Genomic DNA, 23,060 nt, shown 5'->3' on the forward strand with positions numbered 1-23,060 from the left:
AAAGTTTAAAAATTAAAATATGCTTTTGGCTCATATTCTGTTAGGCCTGAATGTTTTTTTGATTAAGCTGAAGTGTGTTCATTCAAATTCGGGTATGTATGACTACATTTGTGTTTTTATTTTAATGTGGTATTTTGTTTTTTAGTAAACTGTGTCTGTGCAACATGAAACTTCGCAAATATGTTCTGTAATTTGGTCTGAATAGTATTTTATTATAGTGCAAAACAAAGCACAGAGGAGCCGTCGAATTTTGCAGACTTGGACCAAAATTGCTTCATAAAAATATATATTGTAGTTGTACGTAACCAAGCTGCAAAGCACTTTACCATTTGCTGTAAAAGGCTTTGATTCCAAATATAATATTTTCTAAGGCCAGCTGTCATACTATCATTCACATGAAAGCAACACATGGAAAGAAAGTCAAATGTTTATTGAGCTTTTTTATGTATTTACAGCTTTAATAGGCCTTTAGATGAATATCTGCTTTTCATTTTTACTCATTTTTATGACATTCTACACATTCCTCACTGTTTCTATTCGATGAACATAACTGCATCAATTTTGGACACATAAATAAGGTTATCTACCACGCACTGAAAACACATTCAATAATCTTAATTATTCTCGATATTGTATTTCCACACAACTTCAAAACATATCGGTTTCCCTTACCTATTTTTAAAAACATCTCATCCTATTAGAATGATTAAACGAGTAATGATGAATTATCATGAGCGAACATGAATTCATCAGCGGCTCAAAGGCTCAGAACCATCGAGGGCCCCACAGAGAGATCAGGGGCTCGGCGTTCACGTCTCTCCTTGTACAATTTTTATATACATTTATCCACGATGTGCAGCTGAAACTCACATTTCAGTCCTTTTATCCCTGTCCCCAATCCCCTCCCCATGTCACCACACAAAAACCTGCTGTGTGTTTAACACAAATCGCAGAGGTTCCAGCATATGGCCGTAACGATGGCATTGAGAAAAAAAAATGATGAATTTTCATTGAGAAGTCTCTAGAGTCCTGGTTGGAACTGACCAGACGTAGCGGGGAACAGTTAGCCAGGTCAGTTCTGCATATTGTTGCAGTGCAGCTTCCAGAATCTTCCACAATGCCATTTTATGCCACTGCTTGGACTTGAGTTTCTTGGGAGCTGCCTGCACGCAAAGTCACCCGCACTAGTGACCGGGGAGGAACGGGCCATGCCAAGTCCGGGAGGTAAGAAACTAACAATTAACTCCATTAGCAAAGTATATTCAGATCATTCTAATGTAAGAAAACTTAATACATTATATAAACCTAATGTGAACTGAGTTTTCTGAGTTTTTTTTTATTTCAGTTTGTTATAAGGAAACATAGACGTCTGTAAGATCGCTCACTCCTTTTTCACTAATTCCTCTTTTCTCTGTGTAGCTACAGACCCCTTTAGAAGGAGGCAGAGAAGAAACAAGCATCTGAAATATAACTAGAAGAGCACTGAAGGGCAGAAACCCAACAGATCCTTTCACACCATGTGAACTGACATCTGAGAGGGTTGTCCATAATGACGACTGTCACAGGTGCCGCCGCCCTGCTGGCTACCTGTGGAACTGCCAATCACATGTGCAGCATCCATGCTGTTGGGCAAATACTGGCGCTCTCCGAAAGCTCCGCCGTGGGAGGGGGGTAGCAAGCCTGCCTGGGCCGCCGTCAATTTCTCTGGGCTTGGGGCCAGCCTCGGGGACGTGGGGAAATTGTATCCGTAAAGATTGTAGTGGCCATGGAGAGAAAAGGCATTGTATGATCCCTGCTGCGCGTGGTGCCCACTGCCGAACACGTGGGCTGAAGAGGAGGAGCCAGAGGCGGAGGTGGTGGAGGGGGTGGGTCCCGAGGCTGAGCCGCCCGCCTGCATCATGTACTGCAGCTGTGGGGCGGGGAAGGACCCCAGCTGGCCGCTGTAGGCATCCATCTTGCTACCGGCGCCACTGGGCAGGGAGGTGTGGGCGACGCCAGGCATCCCACTGCCGATCATGGAGGAAGTCCTCTGTGGCAGGAAGGTTTCCGATGGCTGGGAGGCGACTGCCCCCCCGGGCTGTAAGCGGCTGTATGAGCTCTCGGCCAGGCCGCCGTAGCCCTGCAGGGCGGCGACGTTAGCGCGGGCGCAGGCAGGGTACTCAGGCAGCCCCAGGCCACATAGCTGGCTCTCTCGGCAGCCCATGTTGAATGTGTTGGGTGCCAAATGAAAGGTGGGCGGGGAGCAGGATGGGGACAGTAGGTGAGAGGGGCCTGACGGGGAGGGGGTTCCAGGGCTGGAGGTGGTCGGAGAGGTGCCTGTGCTTCCCCCTGTGAGACATGGATAAACACAGCATTACACACAGCACTAGGCACAGTGTGCATACACACAGCACTAAGCACAGCACACAGCATTACACACAGAACTAAGCACAGCACACAGCATTACACACAGCACTAAGCACAGCACACAGCATTACACACAGCACTATATACAGCACACAGCATTACACACAGCACTATATACAGCACACAGCATTACACACAGCACTATACACAGCACACAGCATTACACACAGCACTATACACAGCACACAGCATTACAAGTAGCATTGTGCACAGCAAGCACACACAGCATTACACGTAGCGCTATGCACAGTGCACACACACAGCATTACACATAGCACTATACACAGAACACAGCATTAGACACAACACTATGCACAGCAAGCACACACAGCATTACACGTAGCGCTATGCACAGTGCACACACACAGCATTACACATAGCACTATACACAGAACACAGCATTACACACAACACTATGCACAGCAAGCACACACAGCATTACACGTAGCGCTATGCACAGTGCACACACACAGCATTATACACAGCATTACACACAGCACTATACACAGCATTACACGTAGCATTATGCACAGCACGCACACAGCACTATGTACAGCAAGCACACACAGCATTACATGTGGCGCTATGCACAGCGCACACACAGTATTAAGCACAGCGCGGGCAAACAGCATTACACTGGAGTGAAGGACAAATAAAGCAGAAAAACACCAACAACAAAACAGCGAAGCTCCCACATAGCCATTAATCACAGACTGCCGAAAAATCGCTGAGCCAGGAATGGAAACCAGTGAATGGAATGACCCCCTCCCCCACTCCGCCAAAACTAAATAAATAAAATATATGCTTTTTTTTAGTTGTACAAGAGACTGTCGTTGCTGTACTAAATACACAAAGGGTTACCGCGAATGCCAGTTGTTTGGGAATGCTGCCAGACACTAATGGGACTAATAAAATAAATACAACCAGCAGGATTACACACAGCCTGGTTGCATTTTATAGTAAGCGTGCTGTCGTTAAACGCTTCAGATTCTGCATATTGGAAGAGACTCATAAAAACTAAAAAAAATAATGTTATGACCCATGCGCTCCATGAAAATGAGCTATTTCAGAATTTTGTTTTGTTTTGATATGGGTCCGTTTAAACTGCAGCACAACGGAGGACAAAACAGTGATGAGTAAAAGTTGCGGATTGTAGATTTGCGGTGCCGACCGGTCAGAGATACGATCCAGCCTGTGCGACCGATGATGGGAGGAAGCGTGACTTCATAACGCGAAACTTTGCGACTTTTAATTAACATTTAATTCGTCCAGAGAATCTGATAATAAACAGATGTCGCAACGTGGTAAGAATTTGCTTTTTGTGGAAATGGGAACAAGGAGTCCACACTTTATTTTATTACTCTCAGAAATAATTTGAAGTTATAAATTACTGAAATAGTAAAAAAAAACATTGCGGGTTCCAGCATAACGCGATCCTTGGGGAGAGATCCTCCTCAGGTAATTCAGTGCCCTTAACGAGAGACGGCGCCGCGAACGAAATGCAGTTTGAATGTGGGGTTTGCCAGCATGCTTTGCGCATGGCAATAAAAAGTAGGTATTTATGCACATGTGGACCGATCCTACATATGCAAGCCTTACATGAGCACATCCAGATCCAGCACGTCAGATTTCTGGACAAAATAATGACAGCTGTAAGAATCAGTCATAGAATCTTTTATAAATGGGCCGTTGCCTGGAGCTCAGAGCGTTGATAAAAAAGCTTACTCAAAATTCGCAATATTGGTAATGAAGTAATGCAGGATTGTCCAGGGCTTAATATGACTTTGATAAGAGCACAGGGTAAAATCTGTCGCTACATTGGCGATTCCACACGGTGATGTCATGGTTTGTTAGTGTGACCGCTTTTCGGGGACATGGGTGTCGCGGATAAAATCTTCCCTGGCCATATTTGTGTGAGTTTACAGGCGATGAATATACTTAAAATTACACCGCTTGTGCACATTTTGCTGGAGGTTAATTAACTTTTAATCAGCTTCGACGAGTTTGATAGGAAGCAGATGTCATTTTGGACAAGGAGTTAGAGGAAAGTCACTGCTGGCCACGGGAGAGCTGAGATTGTTACATTACAGCTGTCAAAATGGCAGCCAGCTCTGCTCGCTGAGAGCTCAGCCCGCGCCAAGCACCTTGCTGTTTCTGCATGTTGGTGAAGTCCTCAAATGTCAGCGTTCGCACTGGAGGTCTCCAAAAGGCATAGGTCTCCATGATGGCCTCCAAGCCAGTCCTGCAGTCACGGAGGGAGAGAAGGTGGAGAGTGAGGCTGAGCCCTGTTTGAAAAACTGCGGCGTTTGGTGTGTGTATGTGGGTGAGTAGGCCATGTGAAGTGTGTGTGTATGTGGGTGGGTAGGTCATGTGAAGTGTGTGTGTGTGGGCCATGTGTGTGTGTATATGTGGGTGGGTAGGCCATGTGAAGTGTGTGTGTATGTGGGTGGGTAGGTCATGTGAAGTGTGTGTGTGTGGGTGGGTAGGTCATGTGAAGTGTGTGTGTGTGGGTGGGTAGGTCATGTGAAGTGTGTGTGTGTGGGCCATGTGTGTGTGTAGGCCATGTGAAGTGTGTGTGTATGTGGGTGGGTAGGTCATGTGAAGTGTGTGTGTGTGGGTGGGTAGGTCATGTGAAGTGTGTGGGTGGGCCATGTGTGTGTGTGTGTGTGTGTGTGGGTGGGTAGGTCATGTGAAGTGTGTGTGTGTGTGTGGGTGGGTATGTCATGTGAAGTGTGTGGGTGGGCCATGTGTGTGTGTGTGTGTGTGTGTGTGGGTGGGTAGGCCATGTGAAGTGTGTGTGTGGGTGGGTAGGTCATGTGAAGTGTGTGTGTGTGTGTGTCGGTGGGTATGTCATGTGAAGTGTGTGGGTGGGCCATGTGTGTGTGTGTGTGTGTATATGTATGTGGGTAGGCCATGTGAAGTGTGTGTGTATGTGGGTGGGTAGGTCATGTGTGTGTGTGTGTGTGTGTGTGTGTGTGTATGTGGGTGGGTGGGTAGGCCATGTGAAGTGTGTGTGTGTGTGTGGGTGGGTATGTCATGTGAAGTGTGTGGGTGGGCCATGTGTGTGTGTGTGTGTATATGTATGTGGGTAGGCCATGTGAAGTGTGTGTGTGTGTGTGGGTGGGTAGGTCATGTGAAGTGTGTGTGTGTGTGTGTGTGGGTGGGTATGTCATGTGAAGTGTGTGGGTGGGCCATGTATGTGTGTGTGTGTGTATATGTATGTGGGTAGGCCATGTGAAGTGTGTGTGTGTGTGGGTGGGTAGGTCATGTGAAGTGTGTGTGTGTGTGTGTGTGGGTGGGTAGGCCATGTGAAGTGTGTGTGTGTGTGTGGGTGGGTAGGCCATGTGAAGTGTGTGTGTGTGTGTGGGTGGGTAGGCCATGTGAAGTGTGTGTGTGTGTGTGTGGGTGGGTATGTCATGTGAAGTGTGTGGGTGGGCCGTGTGTGTGTGTGTGTATATGTATGTGGGTAGGCCATGTGAAGTGTGTGTGTGTGTGTGTGTGGGTGGGTAGGCCATGTGAAGTGTGTGTGTGTGTGTGTGGGTGGGTATGTCATGTGAAGTGTGTGGGTGGGCCATGTGTGTGTGTGTGTGTGTATATGTATGTGGGTAGGCCATGTGAAGTGTGTGTGTATGTGGGTGGGTAGGTCATGTGTGTGTGTGTGTGTGTGTGTGTGTATGTGGGTGGGTCCCCACAAAGTGGTATAAACATGTTATTTTAACATTATGGGGATCATATTTCCGGTCCTCACAATGGGAAACTCATTGGTATAAAAAGTTGTGACTGCAATCAAAGAAGCTAAAAATGCCAAAAATCTGGTATTTTGTTTGGTTACTTACAGTATGGTTAAGGTTAGGGCTGCGTAGTGGTTATGGTTGTGATTGTTGGGATTTGAGTTTTTCCCCATAGAAATTAATGGAGAGTCCTCACAATGATATTAATAGAAATGTGTGTGGGTGTGTGTGTGTGTGTGAGCGGGTATACCTATCCTTATGCGCAATTTTATAAAAATCAGTGACTGCTATGAAAAAAATGAAAAAAACTCTTGTATTTTGCTTATGGTTATGGTTAGGGCAGGGTGGGGGTTAAGGTTGTCATAGTTAGCGTTAGCGTTTTTCCCATAGAAGTGAATGAGCAGGCCCCATAAGGATAGGTATACCCTACGTGTGTGTGTGTGTGTGTGTGTGTTTGTTGTAAGAGAGAGGCAAAGTAATCATCTATGAAAAAATTAGTTAGGATTGCTCTATTTCCATAACAACCAAGAAAATCTGTTACTGGGATATAAAATTCTTGTAAATTTCCATGCACAGAGTTTGCCTGACAAGTTGAAATTAAACGCATAACATAATAGTTAACAAAGCGTCGCTAAGTGGGAGTTTTATGCTACAGTAAAATATAAAAGAAGAGAAGCAGCGATGTCTTTTCAGTGCCGCATTTGTCATAAGATTCCACTTATAAAAACAGACCACGTGTGTATGGATGCGAGACTACACTCTGCTTTCATTGTGAGCCTTGCTGCAGTGAAATCTGAATGAGAGTGTATAAATCAGGAGCTCTATTGTTTGAGAAATGAGGGAAAGATGTGTGAGATAGTGGCTGTAATGAGCCCCAGATGGCCCTGCGCTCATGTGCAGTGAGCACACTTCCCCGTCTCCCAGTTACACCATCAGTCAGAATCCGATCTCAGACAGGGCCAGGGCTGGGGGCGGAGCACCTCTCTGCCGGCCTCGGGCTCTTGAACCCCCAAAGAAACGTATAAAAACAAGCACGTGTTGCCTTTTGTTTACTCCCTACCTGTTCCTTCCAGAATCTCGGAATCCTTTCGCGAATGGGTTCCGGTCAATTTTTAGTCGGGTGATCTGTGAAATGTCAGAAAAACGAAACGTTAGTGATTTAAGCCGCCTGGACGCCTGCATGCTGCGGCACACCAGCTGAACGTCGCTGACTTATTGGACGTGCACTGCGGCCACTGGGAGGTCGGGAATCACTGCTGTAGGCCAAGGTGACAGTGGCAGGCGCAAACGAAGCCCAGTGCAGCCTTGCTTCCACACACATTTCATATCTAAACTATTCTGGCGTCTCAGAAGAAACAGCTGCGTTTTTAATTAATCTGAAGAAACGCTCACAGCAGGAGAGTCTCACCTGAAGACCTACAGTGTTGTTTCACCTTAAGTATCTGCAAAGATCCCTACGGCCCATTTGCCAAAATCCAGTGAAAGGAAATGAAGATTTAGTTTTTTAAGTTTTGTTGCATGTAGTGAGGAAAACTGGTGTCTCCGAATTGCCGATGGAGTATGACAGTATTTGTGAGCAGGCTCGGCTCCAGCTCTCGGGAACAGGGGGGGCCAGGAAGATTTTTGGGGGGGCAATTATTAAAAAAAACTGGATATTTGAGACAGACGTCCTATGACAGCCAAGCATTCTATGGGGCTCCTAATTTCCAAGCATGTACATCCTAAAGTTATCTGACACCTTATCCAGTGTGTGCATGTGTGCAGATGCGTATGAGTGGGCATGAGTTATGTGGGCATGTGTGTATGTTTGTATGCATGCATGAGTCTGTGTGTGTGTCTGTGTGCATGCATGTATGTGCGTGTGTGTGGATCATCCTCCATCATATATACTTTAAGTAGGACACAACATTTCTACTTAAACAGGATATTTCAGAGAGAAACTTCTGCACAAAATGCTACCTAACTTAGCTACTTTTAAGCTATATTATACACAGAATAGCACTGTGAACCTTAAATACTGCATGTCATGACATGTGAGACTACTACATACCCGACAGGGAAAGCAAAAGCAAGCATCTTTTTTGATGGAATATTCAAGTCAAGGTCTAGACGTGTACCACAAAGCAGAGAAACATCTCTCTCCACCACTGAAATTTTTAGAACCGGCTGGCTTGGAGATTATCTGTGGTAGCTTTTGTCGGTACCAGAAATCTATACATTTCTACGTTTTGTAAATTTAGGCTAAACTCCTGTTACTAGCTAGCTAACTAGAATGTTCAGCTAACCAATATAGTTAGCTATAGCAACCTATCAAAATATCTAAATATTTAGCTAAATAAAAGATCAAAAACTGGTACGAACAATTAAGATGACAAATAAGATGGAAAATGGTTGTTGATATTATGTTCATTTTATGTACAGACAGCAAAGTCCCTTTTTTAGATACATTTACAAGAATGCGTAAAGTAAGCTGGGTGACCGCTGAAATATGTACATTAGACTCCAACGTCACATAAAAATATCAAGTTTAACACCAATTGGGTGATCGTCTCCATTCGTATGAACGGTGATTGTATGTAGAGTCCGAGATTATTTATATTTTTGTTACATTTATGCGCAAATCAAAGATACATTTTTGCAAAGAATAAAACAAAAAAATATATCCTCGGGAAAAGAACACATTTTTCTATTTCTCTTCCCCCTCTTGGCTGGGTGGGCCAGCCTTGTGATTGGGTGGGCCAGGCCCACACTGGCCCCCCTGTGAAGCCGGACTCGTTTGCCCAATGAGGGACTGGCTCCCCAGCTCTATTCCCTGTACTGCCTGGGATAGGCTCCAGGCCCCCCACATGACCTTGACCAGGATAAATGATTTTAAGATGGATGGATGGATAATTTAGCAAAAGGGCTAAAAATCACTGTTTTCTGCATCTGTAACAGACCTTGTGTGTAGACTTTGTGTCTATCCCTTGCACCCATAACGAGTGTATATTGCACCCAAGATAACCACCCCAGCTAAATCTCCAGCAGCCTGTGGGTCTGTTTAAAGCTGCTTTTTTATCTATCCGACATATTCAGAGTGACCGCCTGCAGTGTCCGGGCGAAGCGCTTGGGGCACACTTGTGCCACACTCACCTGTTGGTTCTGGTAGGCAGTGACAGTTGTGAACACGGTTTCAGGAAAGGTGAAGGTCTTCACCCCCTCGCCACTAGGGATGGGTTTGGTGGAGGACAGGTTGCTGCTAAAGTCCTTTCGGATCACATGCACCCGTGGCTGGTACTTGTGCATCGAGTGCAGGATGATCTGGAAGCAGAGGGTCCGTTGGCGAGTCACAAAAGGGTGACAGCATCCCAACAAGGGCATGCGGACACCGCCAGTGTGAACTGACTTCTTATCCAGAACAGGCTGCTGTGTAGTTGAGTTTGCGTTGCAACTCCCTAATTAGACGACTAATTATAAGTCTGATTGGTTGAAAGGTCCTCAAACCTGGGTTTGAACAGCCGACCTAAAGGTTACCCCAAAATCCCGAATACACACTGGCCCATTGCGGATAAGATTTCCCACCCCTGTCCTGAGCACTTGTGTGAATTTCCAGCATCCAAAAATTAAAGAGAAAACAACATTTTCGGAAATTGGAGCGATGTGGACAATGTGTCCTGCTCTGGCTGTAACCAGAATTGCAATTTATGCCTTAATTTCCACATTCTGTCATACTATGGGATTATGCTGACATCTGGTTTTCATGCAAGTCCTTTTCCTTAATATATGTTCTTAATTGATAAATTGTTCAATTCACATTTACTTTTCATATAGTTAATTTTTTTTAGAACCTAAAGGTCTGATGATTACCGCTCTTTCTTCCTTGTGCCTGATTTACTGAACAAACTAAACTTTACTTCTGTGATTTCATATTAATGATGAACATGGAAGGTTTGAAACACCTGCTGCAATTTACTGCCCTTGATATATTTTGTGGTTAATAGTGGCATTCACTTTCTGATCAGCAAAACTACGGTCCCCTCACTGCTTATCTGCTGTTGCCCAAATTATCTCCGTTTTTGTTTGACAGATATTTATTCATGCCTGATATTTTTTATGTATATTTTAATATTTACAAAGAAGGTTATGTCAGAATGACAAGGTAAATGGTGATGAAACTAAAGCGAAAGTTCTGTGTTGAAGTGAAACACACACTTTCTACTGGGAGCCATAAAAAGGTATATGTAAAGATTGAAATGTAAAGATGGTGATATAACGAGGGATGTACAGACTGAGAGGTAAAGATGGAGGAGTAAAGATGGAGATGTGAAGGTGGAGATGTGAAGATGGAGATGTGAAGATGGCATGGCCCACTCACATGGCCTTGATCATCCAGCTCATTGTTGGTCAGCTTCAGCTTGTCGAAGCTGACCACCTGCCTCATCCAGGTGTCGCCGGAGGCCAGCGAGTCCGGGTGGATGTAGACGCGGGGGGGCACGGGGGAGTCGGCGTTTCCTGCCACCATCCACTTGGAGCTGTGGTAGACATACCTGGAGGATGGGGGTGGGGGCCGCAGAGAAACACAGATTAGCTAAGGACACACGCCCAGAGCCTGAATCGAAGTGGGAACTGTGACAGGGCGCCTGGGTGTTCGAATTAGAGAGCTGCACAGGAATGGGGAAAGTGGTAATAACACAGATATCCTAGGTAATCCACAGGAAGGGGGGGGGAATTAAAATATTCCCATGGTAACAGCAGGAGTGGAGATGAACGTTACGGTGTTCCCAAAGGGATGGTAATACAGACCCCCGAGTAAAGAACATCCGACTTACAGAAAACTCATACCTACGAATGAACTGCCATAAAACTTATTACATAAAAATTTTTAGTTAAATACAATGGTTCGTAATTATGAACGCACATCTTTGTGATGATCACATAAATGTTGTGTAGCTTCAGCGTACAGTACGGTAAATATATAATATATATTAAGACAAACATTTAACTGACAGATGCTATATACTGTAAGTACATACCTGGTCTGACTTACCTACAAATTCGATTTACAGACAGAGTTAGGGAATGGATCACATTTATAACTGGGAGACCGCCTGTAAAATGCATGGTGACATTGCGGTAATGGTAATGAAATTGGTCGAATGCATATTCTTATGTATGCCATATTAATTATGAGTCCTATTGTGGGGTTAAATTATTCGTTCTCACCTCAGCACTACCTGGAGACAGTGTCAAGTGTGAAACTTAATAATTAAGATACTTAAGGCAAATATGGACATATTTCATTTTAGCCTGTACTGTTGGTGCATGCTGGGACGAAGTGGGCATGGTTTAGATGTTCGTGAGGTCGGACAGGAATGGGGGCAGACATCGTCCCCGGTGCAGCTCTCTAGTGCTAATTCTTATTCTGGCTGGGAGAGGGGGTGTCATTTTTAATTACTCACATTAGCCGTATGTTAGCTACACAACAAACTACAGCAGTAATCTATATCCATCCCCACCAAAAACAAAGCATTCCTTCTGAGGACTGTAAGACATGAACTATGGGTACCCCCCCGAATCACTCCCACACCCCCCCGGCAGCTGTTTGACTTTAGTTCTGCCCGTGCAGGCAGTTGAAAGCGCTTAGCTCTAACGCCTTTTCCTCCAAGCCACCACCGAGGGATAAAACACGGTCAGACGGCCGTGTTTGGTCTCTTTGTTGCCGTTCATGTGAATTAAATGCCCACCTCCCAAGAGGAGGCATGAAACGTCTCTAATTTCCTGCTCGGAGAGGTGTTTGGGGTTATGCTCTGTGTAGCAGGGAAAGACAAGTGAAACCTTAGCTTGAATCTTTGATGGAAATCTGATTAGTCTCCTTTCATCCACCATAAGTTTGCCATCTGGCACAAACAGTGGAGATCGTACTTTTACATTACAGCCACTCGGTGCGATACGATCAGGCTTCACGCGACGCCCTGTCCAGTCCACTTCTTAAATAAGCAACTGACAGAGAGATAAAACTCAAAGAAACACACACACACACAGACCATACTCATATCTTTATGGGGTCTCTCCATTAATTTATATGGGCATAAACCCTAATCCCAACAATGATGACCTTAACCCCTACCCAGCCCTAACCATAACCATAAGTAACCTAACAAAATATAGTAGTTATGGCATTTTTAGTTTTTTAATTGCCTTCAGAGAATTTCATTAAATTGAGGTTATCCTTGTGGGGACTAAAAAATGTCCCCACAAAATGAAAAGTTACAGGGAATTTGTATGGAGGAAATTTGTTCTCCACGATGTAATAATTACAAACGCACAGACACACACTCACACACGAGTGCACGTGGATGAGCACACATTCATGCAGACTGATGACCTAGACAGACATAAGATTGGACTGCTGCATGGAAAATGTTAAAATCCTGATACTGCAGCACGTGTTAAATGTTTACATCTAAATTTCTGTACAGTGTTTAGATCGATAACAAATAAAACATGATATATACCATGTCAGCTAGAACGGTTTATGAAAATTGAATAAGTGTATTTAGTGCAGTTACTTAATACAGTAAACATGAGAAAAAACTTGAATATTTCCCTGAAATATTTTGGAAATTAAAAGCAGGTTCAAAAATCTGTTTAGTGGGAAAACCAGACAGAATATTCAGCCTCATATCTGTTGGATCAGTGAGACAAATAAAAAAAAATGCTTCAGGACATAAACCATCTAAGGTACCACAGCAAACTGACACAACTGGATTCACGGAGAGGATTGCTGGTTGTCAGATTTCTGTCTCCCGCCGGCCGGATCTTGAGCCGCTACCCTGTGACCTGTGCTGACAGAAGCTCTGTTCCCCACCTGTATCTCTTGTTGTCCACTGGAACGATATCCATTGCGACGTAGTACTGCTGCCGGGGATCCAGGCCGGAAATCTTCACCCTCATGGCCGGAAACATCCTCCTGAATATTTTTAGGAAAAGCCAGTTACTGGAAAAGATTTCCTTTTCAAAAATATAATAATAAATGCAAATGCATGCAAACCCAGCCTGATGAATTAGCATTATAACTTTAACAAAAAAGGTCCTCTAATTAAAAGCTCCTCCGTGTTTTGTCTTGTGTGACAATCACTACTAAATGGTTGTTTTTTTCCCAAAACATCTGCAACAGAGCACTGAGTTTGTAGGGGGAACAAGGCAGTGCAATCACAAGACGCGGCGTCTCTGTTTGAGATCTCTACTCCATTATTATATTGAATTCAAACCAATTTAACATGTATAAACCTCTATTTACCTATTTCTAAAAGTATTGCTCAATGAAATCCCTGTAAAATCTGATTTTGCCCCTTTTATCAGCGTGAAAGATGGACTCAAATTTCTTATGATCCTGATTCTGTTGACATTTAATGTATGACAGATTTTCATCAGCGAACAAGGTCTGAAATAAGAAAGGGAAAGTTCTGGGACATCTGGAATAACACCGGGTACCTATCAGCTATTCCAGGCTTTGTCAGTCTGGAACTAAACAATGCCCAGGAATTACAGAGATTTTCTGCAAATTTATGGATAAAGGTTAGGGACTCATGCTTATTAAAATGTACAGAATCCAGAGTGTTTTATGACACATTCTCATTTCATTTTGCTTTAAAATATTTCAGTATCATAAATCTCACCCTCAAAATGAAAAGAAAGGGAGAATTTAATGGTTACTGAAAATTTACAGATCCATTGTTAGCAGACATAAAATATAGACAGCCTACCAAAATAACCTTTCATATACAATGATCGGGGTAACGTAAATTTCAAAGGGCAGCGGTCAGCATAAATTCCATTCATGAAATTCAATTATTCATGAAATAAGGAGTATCGATTTCAGCCGCATGTTATATATGGCATAAGTTATGGTAGGATGGTCAGAGGTGTCTGATAAATGTGCATAAGGCATATAATTGAAAACATGAATATTTATAACATAAGTATGCTTCTTAAAATAAGTTTTAATGGGCTAGCTACTATATATATATATATATATATATATATATATATATATATATATATATATATATATATATATATATATAAATGCATAAACAACTAAGACTGAATGACCCAAATTTTTAAAAATCTTTATTGCTCATAAGAAGTTCATATAAAAATATTTTATTTAAATATTTGAACAAAATCAAATATATCTACCGACTAAATGAAATAAGGAGATGTGTTATTAATGAGGAGTGTTTATGATTACAGTAACATTTTTATTTAATTTGATACGCATTAATCAAAAAAAACTTAACCTACATGTAGTTTTTATTGTAACAAGAATGGTTTGGATATTGGAAAATTCACTTAAATCGTCCCTTTCTTAAAATCTACTGAGGATCATACGGATTAATAAATTCATTTTATACCACCAATATAAAAAATATGTCTGAAATAACATCTTTTATATATACATATGTATATATAACACTGCAGTGGAAAGATGAAAAATAACAAAAATATATGATAACAATAGAATAAAATAACAATATATATATAGAATAAAAAATATGCTCTTATTAGCATCAAAATAGTAGCATTATGCCGACAGCTATTAGCTAGAAAAAAGTAGCATCATGTATTTCTAAACTGTTTACTGTAAACTATTAATAAAACCCATCATACATAAATGAAACTACGCGTGCAGATGTTTTTTGCCCCATACTATTCAGTCATTTTATTTGATAACGTGTTTTCAGATTGTATTTTTTTTTATCAGCCATATATCAGCTTTAATGACAGAGAAAAACTGCAAGGGCTGGTATGCATGGAAACAATTCTAACATCTGTTTGAGAGTAAAATCATACATTTAAAGGGATATATCCGGCTCTCCTACCTTGAGGTGGACTGATTCTGTAAGTGAAATTACCTGCTCTAGTCATAGAAAATAAGGAAAATTACCCCTCCCATAAAAATATATATTTCAATTGAATCAGCTCCAACCCCATACTGACTGATATTACCAACAGCACACAGACCAATGCAGCCCAGTACAAACCCAGTTTGGCCTGTTCCTGCACAGTGGTGGTCAGACGTCCAGAGTTCTTATCCCCATGTGCTTTGAATAAGAGACCCTGCACCACAAGCAGTGTAGGGGCCTTTTCTGACAAATATTAATGATCAGATGTGCTCCTGTAGTCACACAAACCCTCTCTAGCTCTTATATTCTGCCCGCTGTGACCCAGGAACATGATTTCAGTAGAAAGGGGAAATTATTATCATTGGCTGAATTTTACTGAGAGACTTTTAAACATCATACGTGCACATGTATGTTTGCATATTTCACGTTACACGTGATCACATATATATATAGTATTACAGTTTATAATGATCATAGATTAACCTGATTATATTGTAGATTTATTACTTTAGATGCATGAATCGATTTGAAGAACGGAAGAGCATTTAAACATTTTATTATTTATAATTTTATTATTCATTTAGCATTTAGCTTCAGCATGGTGAGATTTTCCTTGGGGGGGTCTTGTGCTGGGTGTTACCTGCCCGCTTTGGTGATGATCATCTCCGTGCCGATGTCGTGGAAGCGTTTCCAGAGGTCGGCACACTGCAGCTCTACCTGGACCTCTTCCATGGACGAGGGTGGCGAGGCATCACGGGCGGCGGGACCCAGGTCCGATGGAGAGCCGAACGAGCACGACATCCCGTCCGCCAGGCCCTCGCAGTCCGAGCCGGGACTGGCTTCTGAATCTGTCCAGGCCAGAGGAAAGAAGGTTCAGACGAGGCCCAACACAGGCGCCAAATTAATCGATTCTGCTGCCCAGTATCCTGCTTTCATCTTAAACGGAATCATCTGCTGCCACAATGCGTAGCTACGCCGACCGTTTCAAACCACGTGACTGTTCGGTGGATGTGGTGCGGAAGGCCATGTTTCCGAGTTAGAGTAGATTTAGCTAATGTGACCCTTGGGGAAGGACAGAGATCCAAATACACAAATTCCTGGAGGGAATAGCTAAGGTCAACCCTAATGACTACTGTAATATTAGCAGTGATTCATAAACACCAGGCCATGAATGAAAACTCACTGGGCAAGAGTCAGGCCAGAACAAAGCGGGCAATTCTTCACACAGAGGATGATGGGGGATTGATATAAGATTCCTAGAACCGCAGTGGACGCAGCATCAATAAGTCTGCCAACACCTACATATTATATACCCAGACTAGCAGGCCGCGCTGGCAGACTGCCTATTGTTTAAGACGCTCCTTATGTTCTGCTGTTCTTCAACCCAGTTCCACAAATATACTTGGGAATTGTATTTAATTTACATTGACTATATTGAAGCTCTAAGATGATCCAAAGGTAAGTGTCACTTGACGCGACCAGAAAACTCACATTGCTTTAATTAAACCATAAGACTGCGTGACATGTAGCCCCAGATCAGCATCCATGCATGCGAAACAAAAACAAAAACATCTACTAAAATAAATATTTAGAAAACCCAACATCAAACACGGAACTCTTTAATTCAGTGATGCTTGTTTGATGCCGTCCTTTCCAGCAAAAGGGATAACCTTTCTCAAACTTTTATAGAAAAGAAATTCCAAAGGCATATGAAGCCAGTTCTATTGCGAGATGCAATTTCAGCTGCAGCGGGTTCTCAGTATTTACTGGCATTTCGCTTTAATGTATTTCAGTGGGGAGTGGGGGGGGGGTTAATAACATTTAAGTACGAAGCTGGCCTATTGATAATGCATTTACTCACAAATGAATTGGCTACTAAACCCTAGGATCTGCATCTATGTTGCCGATAATCATTACGATGCGAATGCAAGTCAGCTAGCAAAGATGGCAGATTTCAGGTATGCCTGTCAATGGCAGAATTCAATGCTGCAGGCACATCCAGCCCCATCAAGCTGTACCAAAACTCAGGAGCGTGGCAAGATTCTCCATCACGACATGATAAGCACTGTTAAGACCGTCACAGAGTCTAAAGGTGATGATACTCAGGGCAACTTTTTGAGGATTGTTGTCAAGCAGTTACAACCAGGGCAACTCACCTGGATCTGTGCGATTGTGAAAAGTCTCCCACCACTAACCAAAGTTTTTCAAATACAAATGTGCGGCCCAATGTCAAAGAAAAAGCACCCAAGCAATATCTGTCAGCAACATTTCTCAAATGGTTGCCTTATGTAGCATCATCCGAACACAGGGGTGCCAAACTCCAGTCCTGGGGGGCCACAGCCCTGCACATTTTTGGGTTTCCCTTCATTAAACACACCTGATTCAATTCCTTGTGCTAATTACCACACAGCACTTGAGCTGAACCATTTGTGGTGGAAGAGGGGAAGAACTAAGCTACACAGGGGTCCAGCGCCCCAGGACTGGAATTTGACACCCCTGCTCTAAGACATAAGAATCCTTCAGAGAAGGATCTCTAATTAAGGTCAGATCTATGTCCCTTAGATACTCCAGGTCCTTACAGTTCTGGTTCAATGTTTATACCAATTACATAAACTCTGCCTCCAAACTCTGGCTCTGTCATTATTCCCCGTCAGGGTGAGTGACGTCATTAGTACTTCGAGAGGTCGTAAAACCTTTCCTGCGTTTCTCCAGCCAGAAAACACAAGACTCAGACGGGCATTTGCCGGGTAACGGATTAATTGAGGAATATAACAGGTGCCCATGCTTATGCAATCTTTCATCAAAACATCAACCATGAACCTGAAATGATTCAAATAATTACACCGATCACAAGTGCCAGTATTAACATACTACGTTCACCGTTTGCGAATATTTGGTGACATAACGAGCGGGCAAATCAACAATGTATTTTTTTTCACTTTGTAGTACTGTGAAATTACACATTTACTGTATAGTTTTTTTTTTTAATGGGTTATAGAGACTCACTCAAAAAATTGAGTGTGCACGTTGACAGAATCAAGCACGGTTAAACAGTGACTAATGCATACACCGAGATATATTTGGTGGACAGATAAATACATTCGTGAAAGTGTCTATAAATTGTAAAATAATCCTGGAAAATTCACAGAAAATGCTCACTCTAAGTTAATAAAAATAACTGCATGGTCTTCAGACAGGGCTGGGCCGAGGCTGTAAAATGTCGGTATATATGCTGGCACGGGCGTGTGGGTGATTATTTATTTGGCGAGAAAAAAGTCAACAAAGACCAGCTACACAAGGATGCCAGATATGAGGGTCTACATACAGTAACGTGAATAAAAAAAGGGCAAAAGTGTGACTCGTTACCGTTGTTAATTGTTAATGCTGTGAGCAGAGGCATCAACCTACACGTTGCAAATATATTTGTTGCTGGTTTTCCGCTGTTACCCCAAGTGAAGCCTATAACTAGCGATAGCTAACCAAACAAATTAGAACTCTAATACTGTACTCCCTTTGTATACCAATGAAAATGCCTTTCAGCATAGGAAATCATTTTCCACATTTATTAAAAGCATCATATGTTTGTTCAGAGCTACATCTTTTTTAAATTGTGCAGTCTGACTACCAGCACGAGACCCATCCTACAGGGAACAATTTATACTGAACTTAATTCCGGAATCATGCGTCATCCAAGATTATGTATATTTTACATGCCTGTAATTAGGTGTATAATTTTTAATAAGCCTAACCTCAGTGCAGAACCGACATAAATGGATAGCATTGCTTATCCCACATTTTGCGTTTGTTAAAAAACGCAAGCGAAATTATTGTCGTAAACGCGGATAACTGGAGATACTGCAATGAGACACGTACAATTACATAATAAATCAATTTTTGTTTTAAGGTGAGCGTTACTAAGCGTTATTAAACATACCAAAAACCGAAAACATTTTTTCGCAAAGAAATCCACTATACTGATATTTGATTGATTTTAATTTAATTCAGATCTACATTTTTCTCTGGGACATGCATTTCATTATGTGTGTCATATGTGGGTTTGAAGTTGCACATCAAAGAACAAATCGCTGCGTCAAGACGAAAACTAGAGCGCGCCGAATGACCACACGGTCGTGCTGTTTTCAATTGATTTCCACGAACGCAAAGCATCATAAACGCTCGCTGGGCAAAAAAAAAAATCTGGAAACCCACATTCAAAAGATAGCCTTTCCAAAAGACTTCCTTCCTAAACTTGAATACCCTAGCTTTTTCAATCAATCCCAAGTTTAGAAACATCTGGCCTACGCGTAATTAATGCTCAAATAGCGTGTCGGCTTCTGTGTGTGTGTGTGTGTGTGTGTGTATATATATATATATATATATATATATATATATATATATATATATATATATATATAGACGAGCACCTCGCCGAGAAACAGGCCACGTGATACTCTGAAGATAAACTGATTCAAATCAAATATTTTTTGGCCCGCATGGTAGCTACTATCTGTGTTTCTATTTATAACGTTGTTCAAACCCTGTCTGAAACATCAGAAGCCGTTTTATGATTATACATACCTACAATATCTGCGGATACAGTAGTCATTTGCAATCGGACAATTAAGAGATTATTTGAAAAAGTTGTGTCCTCGATAAATATTATAATAAGTCGTGGGGTTAGGTGTGGTGAGGGTGGGGTATTCGGGGATTACCCTTTGTGGTGGGTAAGTAACCCACAATGAAACTAAACGCATCACTATCACATGCAAATACAATATGAAACGCCTTTTGAAGAGAGTTTAAAATATTTCGTGACTATGAAACTAAAATCATGTTTCAGATAGAATGGGTCGTTTTCTTACTGCAAATCACGTATGTGTGGGAGAAGTGACGAATGAGCGTGTTATAGCGGATATGTTTTACCGAATTGTGTTGCCTTTTGTAGTTTAATTGATAGGCTTTATCGGACCCATGACCAAGCCGTTTAATTCCTGATCTGCTTATTTTTGCATAAGTATATGGTATGGAAATTATTGTTGAATACGTCGAGTCTCCTTTACAATACGTCAATGTTAAAATATCAAATATTTTGTTCACCTAAATTGCTAGGGTTTCAACTGAAGCCCTTTTTAAATCGACGGTGGCGTTCTACTATGTTACATGGGTTTTAACCTTTAGGTACAAAATAAACAAATAAACATTAAATGGAAAAAAATAACAAAGAGTAGGTCATTATTCAAAATATGACTGTCCATGTGTAAATTTAAAACGAGCCAGGAACATAAATTAATAATATAAATATAAAATGCATGTCTTTATAAACGATGTATTGTCAGGCCTAGAAAATACTTCACTACCAATGCAATTCATTAACATTTTACTAATTGCTATTATTTGAAGAGATGATTCGTGATGCCCACGAATAATCTTAAAACATTCAAACTCACCATAAAATTAAACTATATCACCATTTCTTTAGACAGTAAACACGCGACACAAATTTACGTGAAATAGTTTTATGAATATTCAACTATTGTTCAAGTATTTTACCAAGTGCAATTCTGTAAATTAAGCCAAAATAAACATGTATAATAAAACTATGATGTTTAGCAACAAATCTAAATCATTGGATTTGTTTCCAGCTCCAGTTTTTCATAATAAAATTATGAATAAACAAATATACAAGCCTATGTTATGGATTTGAACTTCCAATTTTCCAAATTTCCAAAACAATTTTTGTAGCTGTTGAGCTAAGATCGCCAATGACCTAAAGGCAAGTTTCCTCATCGTATTTTAAAGTACTGGGAACTAAACCATTCAGTCCTCATGTAATCCAACTAAGAACATTAGTTAAATTCCCAAAACTCATTAAGGACACAGAAATCTTCTCGGCAACATATCCTGTGGAGTTTTAGAGAATCACTCTTCCGTTGATCATAGATTCGCTCTGCTATTTTTTAAATTGAATGTCGGAGCGGGTATCCACGCATTCTATTTCAAATATAAACATTTATCTGATTTAAATACTGCAATGATATCTGTCAACCAAGTATTATTTGGCCAAAACAATTACTGATTTTTTTTCTGCACCCGGAAGTATGTTTCATTTACATATTTAGCAAACGCTGTCAAAATGCGACCTGTAGGCGAAGTAAATGACACTTTCAAGTACCGAAATTTAGACTACTTGCGGATGCCCACATCAGGACGCAAAATACTGCAAGCACTTCTTTGTTTAGTATTAAAAAACTGTTTAAACATCACAAATCAAATTTCACACATGAATATGTGTATATTTGAAATGCAGAATATTGATTAATAGACAGGGGTTTGACAAATGATTTCTGTCACGCAAGCAATGGTTTTTTATTTACGTCAAAAATTCAGCTCTAAACTCTTTACTCTGCATAAAAGAGACAATTGTTTACGTTATTATTTATAAAAGACAGCTAACCCATAATAGTCAGACTGTTTTAATACTAATCACTTGACGGGCCTCATATATAATATAATTATAATTCTGCTCTAAATCATGTTTGTAGGCGTCAAGAAGTTTTATTGGGTTGATTTTTGGAGGTTAAATATAGCATACCTTTCAATGATTAAAATGCTATCAGTTATGAAATAACACACTGTGATTGAATTAGATGCTTAATAAAGCCACTTAAAAAATGACTGACTCAGAATGATACTTTCTAACATCACAAAATAATATTTACATTTGCGTAGATGCTATATGTTTTTATAAAACAGACATGCTTCACTTGTTTACGTAGATTTAAAATAACACAATTACGGATGCACCGGGAAGTGATACTGCAATAAAAAATAAAACATTGGGAATATTAACATTAAAATGTGAATAAGTGCAAAGAGCTGCACTGAAAAAGTATGATAAATGCATGGCCAATGACATTTTCTCTACACTAATCCTGCATAAAATTTCTTAGCCGTGAATATGCTGCTCCACGTAACCAAGTTAACTTCCGTTCGACGTAACTGCAAACTCTGACTGTGGGACGTTCAAAGAGCACTAACCGGGGTCCATGTCCAGGGATTGTGTCGAATGGTCGCCGTCCCCCAAATGCCCGTTGGTCGCAATGTTTTCGATGGACAACTGGAGCTCTTTCTCCTCCCAGCCACGGAGTTTTCTTTTCTTGTTTGTCCCAATCAGTGATTCTACCGAGAAGGCGTGCGCTCTGGAGCTCAGAGCGGCGGCAGATCGCCTTCGCTCACTCATCTCTGTCACAGCAAATCCAGCAAGCAGCAAAACACCTTCCAGAAGGCTAATATGCAGAGCAGTGATGTTTAAACGTTCGAAGAGCAAGAACACTTTCCAAACAGCAAAGTAATCCAAGAAACAATGGCTAACGAAAGTTGACTATAATAAGATTCCCCGGTGGAGGGGCTGCCATTCTTCAGCTATCTTGATCCAGCCCAAGAGGAATTTTGTTTTGACGGTACCTTTTTGCCTTTCGAGCCCTTCTTATGTGTCCAGTCTTATTCTTATCCTCGTTCACTCTCTGTCCGACTGGTACGCACTCAAGGAGAAGTTGTCACTCTCGAAGTGCTAAGGGCAACCTTCTCGTCGCCTGTCAAAGCGTGGGCGTCCAATAAGAAACTTGCAATGAGAGGGAACCAAAATATGTTGGCCAATGGCATAAGAGGGAAAACTTCTAATGAGGAGACCTTAAACAAATAGATGTTACCCCGCAACTTGCAGTGAACTAAATGAATCAGGCTGGAAGATCATATTATGATTATATTATTTTACTATTTTTATTATTTTTAACTATTGTTGTTGTTGTCACTGTTATTATTATTATGTTTACATATTATCAACTGGAATTTCGGAACCATGTGACAGAATAAAACACAATTCGCTGGCTGCAGTGCGTTTAGTATTTATAATGTAGTGGAGCTCTGACAAAAAGTTTGTGTTTAAACTCTCCTATACTTTTTAATTTGATTAAATGACAGATTGCTATCCAAATGTGCTTACGCGGCAAATAAATGCATGCATATGTTGTCCTAC

At 41.4% G+C, this 23,060-nt stretch overlaps 1 protein-coding gene across 1 annotated transcript; it reads right to left on the reverse strand.

The window, feature by feature from the left end:
* Positions 1 to 415: 415 nt before the first annotated feature.
* On the reverse strand, positions 416 to 22,593 carry LOC125749548 (T-box transcription factor TBX15-like). Its single transcript, XM_049026923.1, has 8 exons — positions 22,064 to 22,593; positions 15,666 to 15,873; positions 12,985 to 13,086; positions 10,492 to 10,663; positions 9,270 to 9,437; positions 7,198 to 7,262; positions 4,551 to 4,648; positions 416 to 2,328 (listed from the first exon to the last, which is right to left on the reverse strand). The coding sequence occupies exons 1-8, from the start codon at positions 22,263 to 22,265 to the stop codon at positions 1,511 to 1,513; spliced, it is 1,833 nt and encodes a 610-aa protein (XP_048882880.1). The 5' UTR covers positions 22,266 to 22,593; the 3' UTR covers positions 416 to 1,510.
* Positions 22,594 to 23,060: the final 467 nt, after the last annotated feature.

The sequence above is a fragment of the Brienomyrus brachyistius genome, chromosome 1, assembly GCF_023856365.1.
Source record: "Brienomyrus brachyistius isolate T26 chromosome 1, BBRACH_0.4, whole genome shotgun sequence".
Lineage (NCBI taxonomy): Eukaryota > Metazoa > Chordata > Actinopteri > Osteoglossiformes > Mormyridae > Brienomyrus > Brienomyrus brachyistius.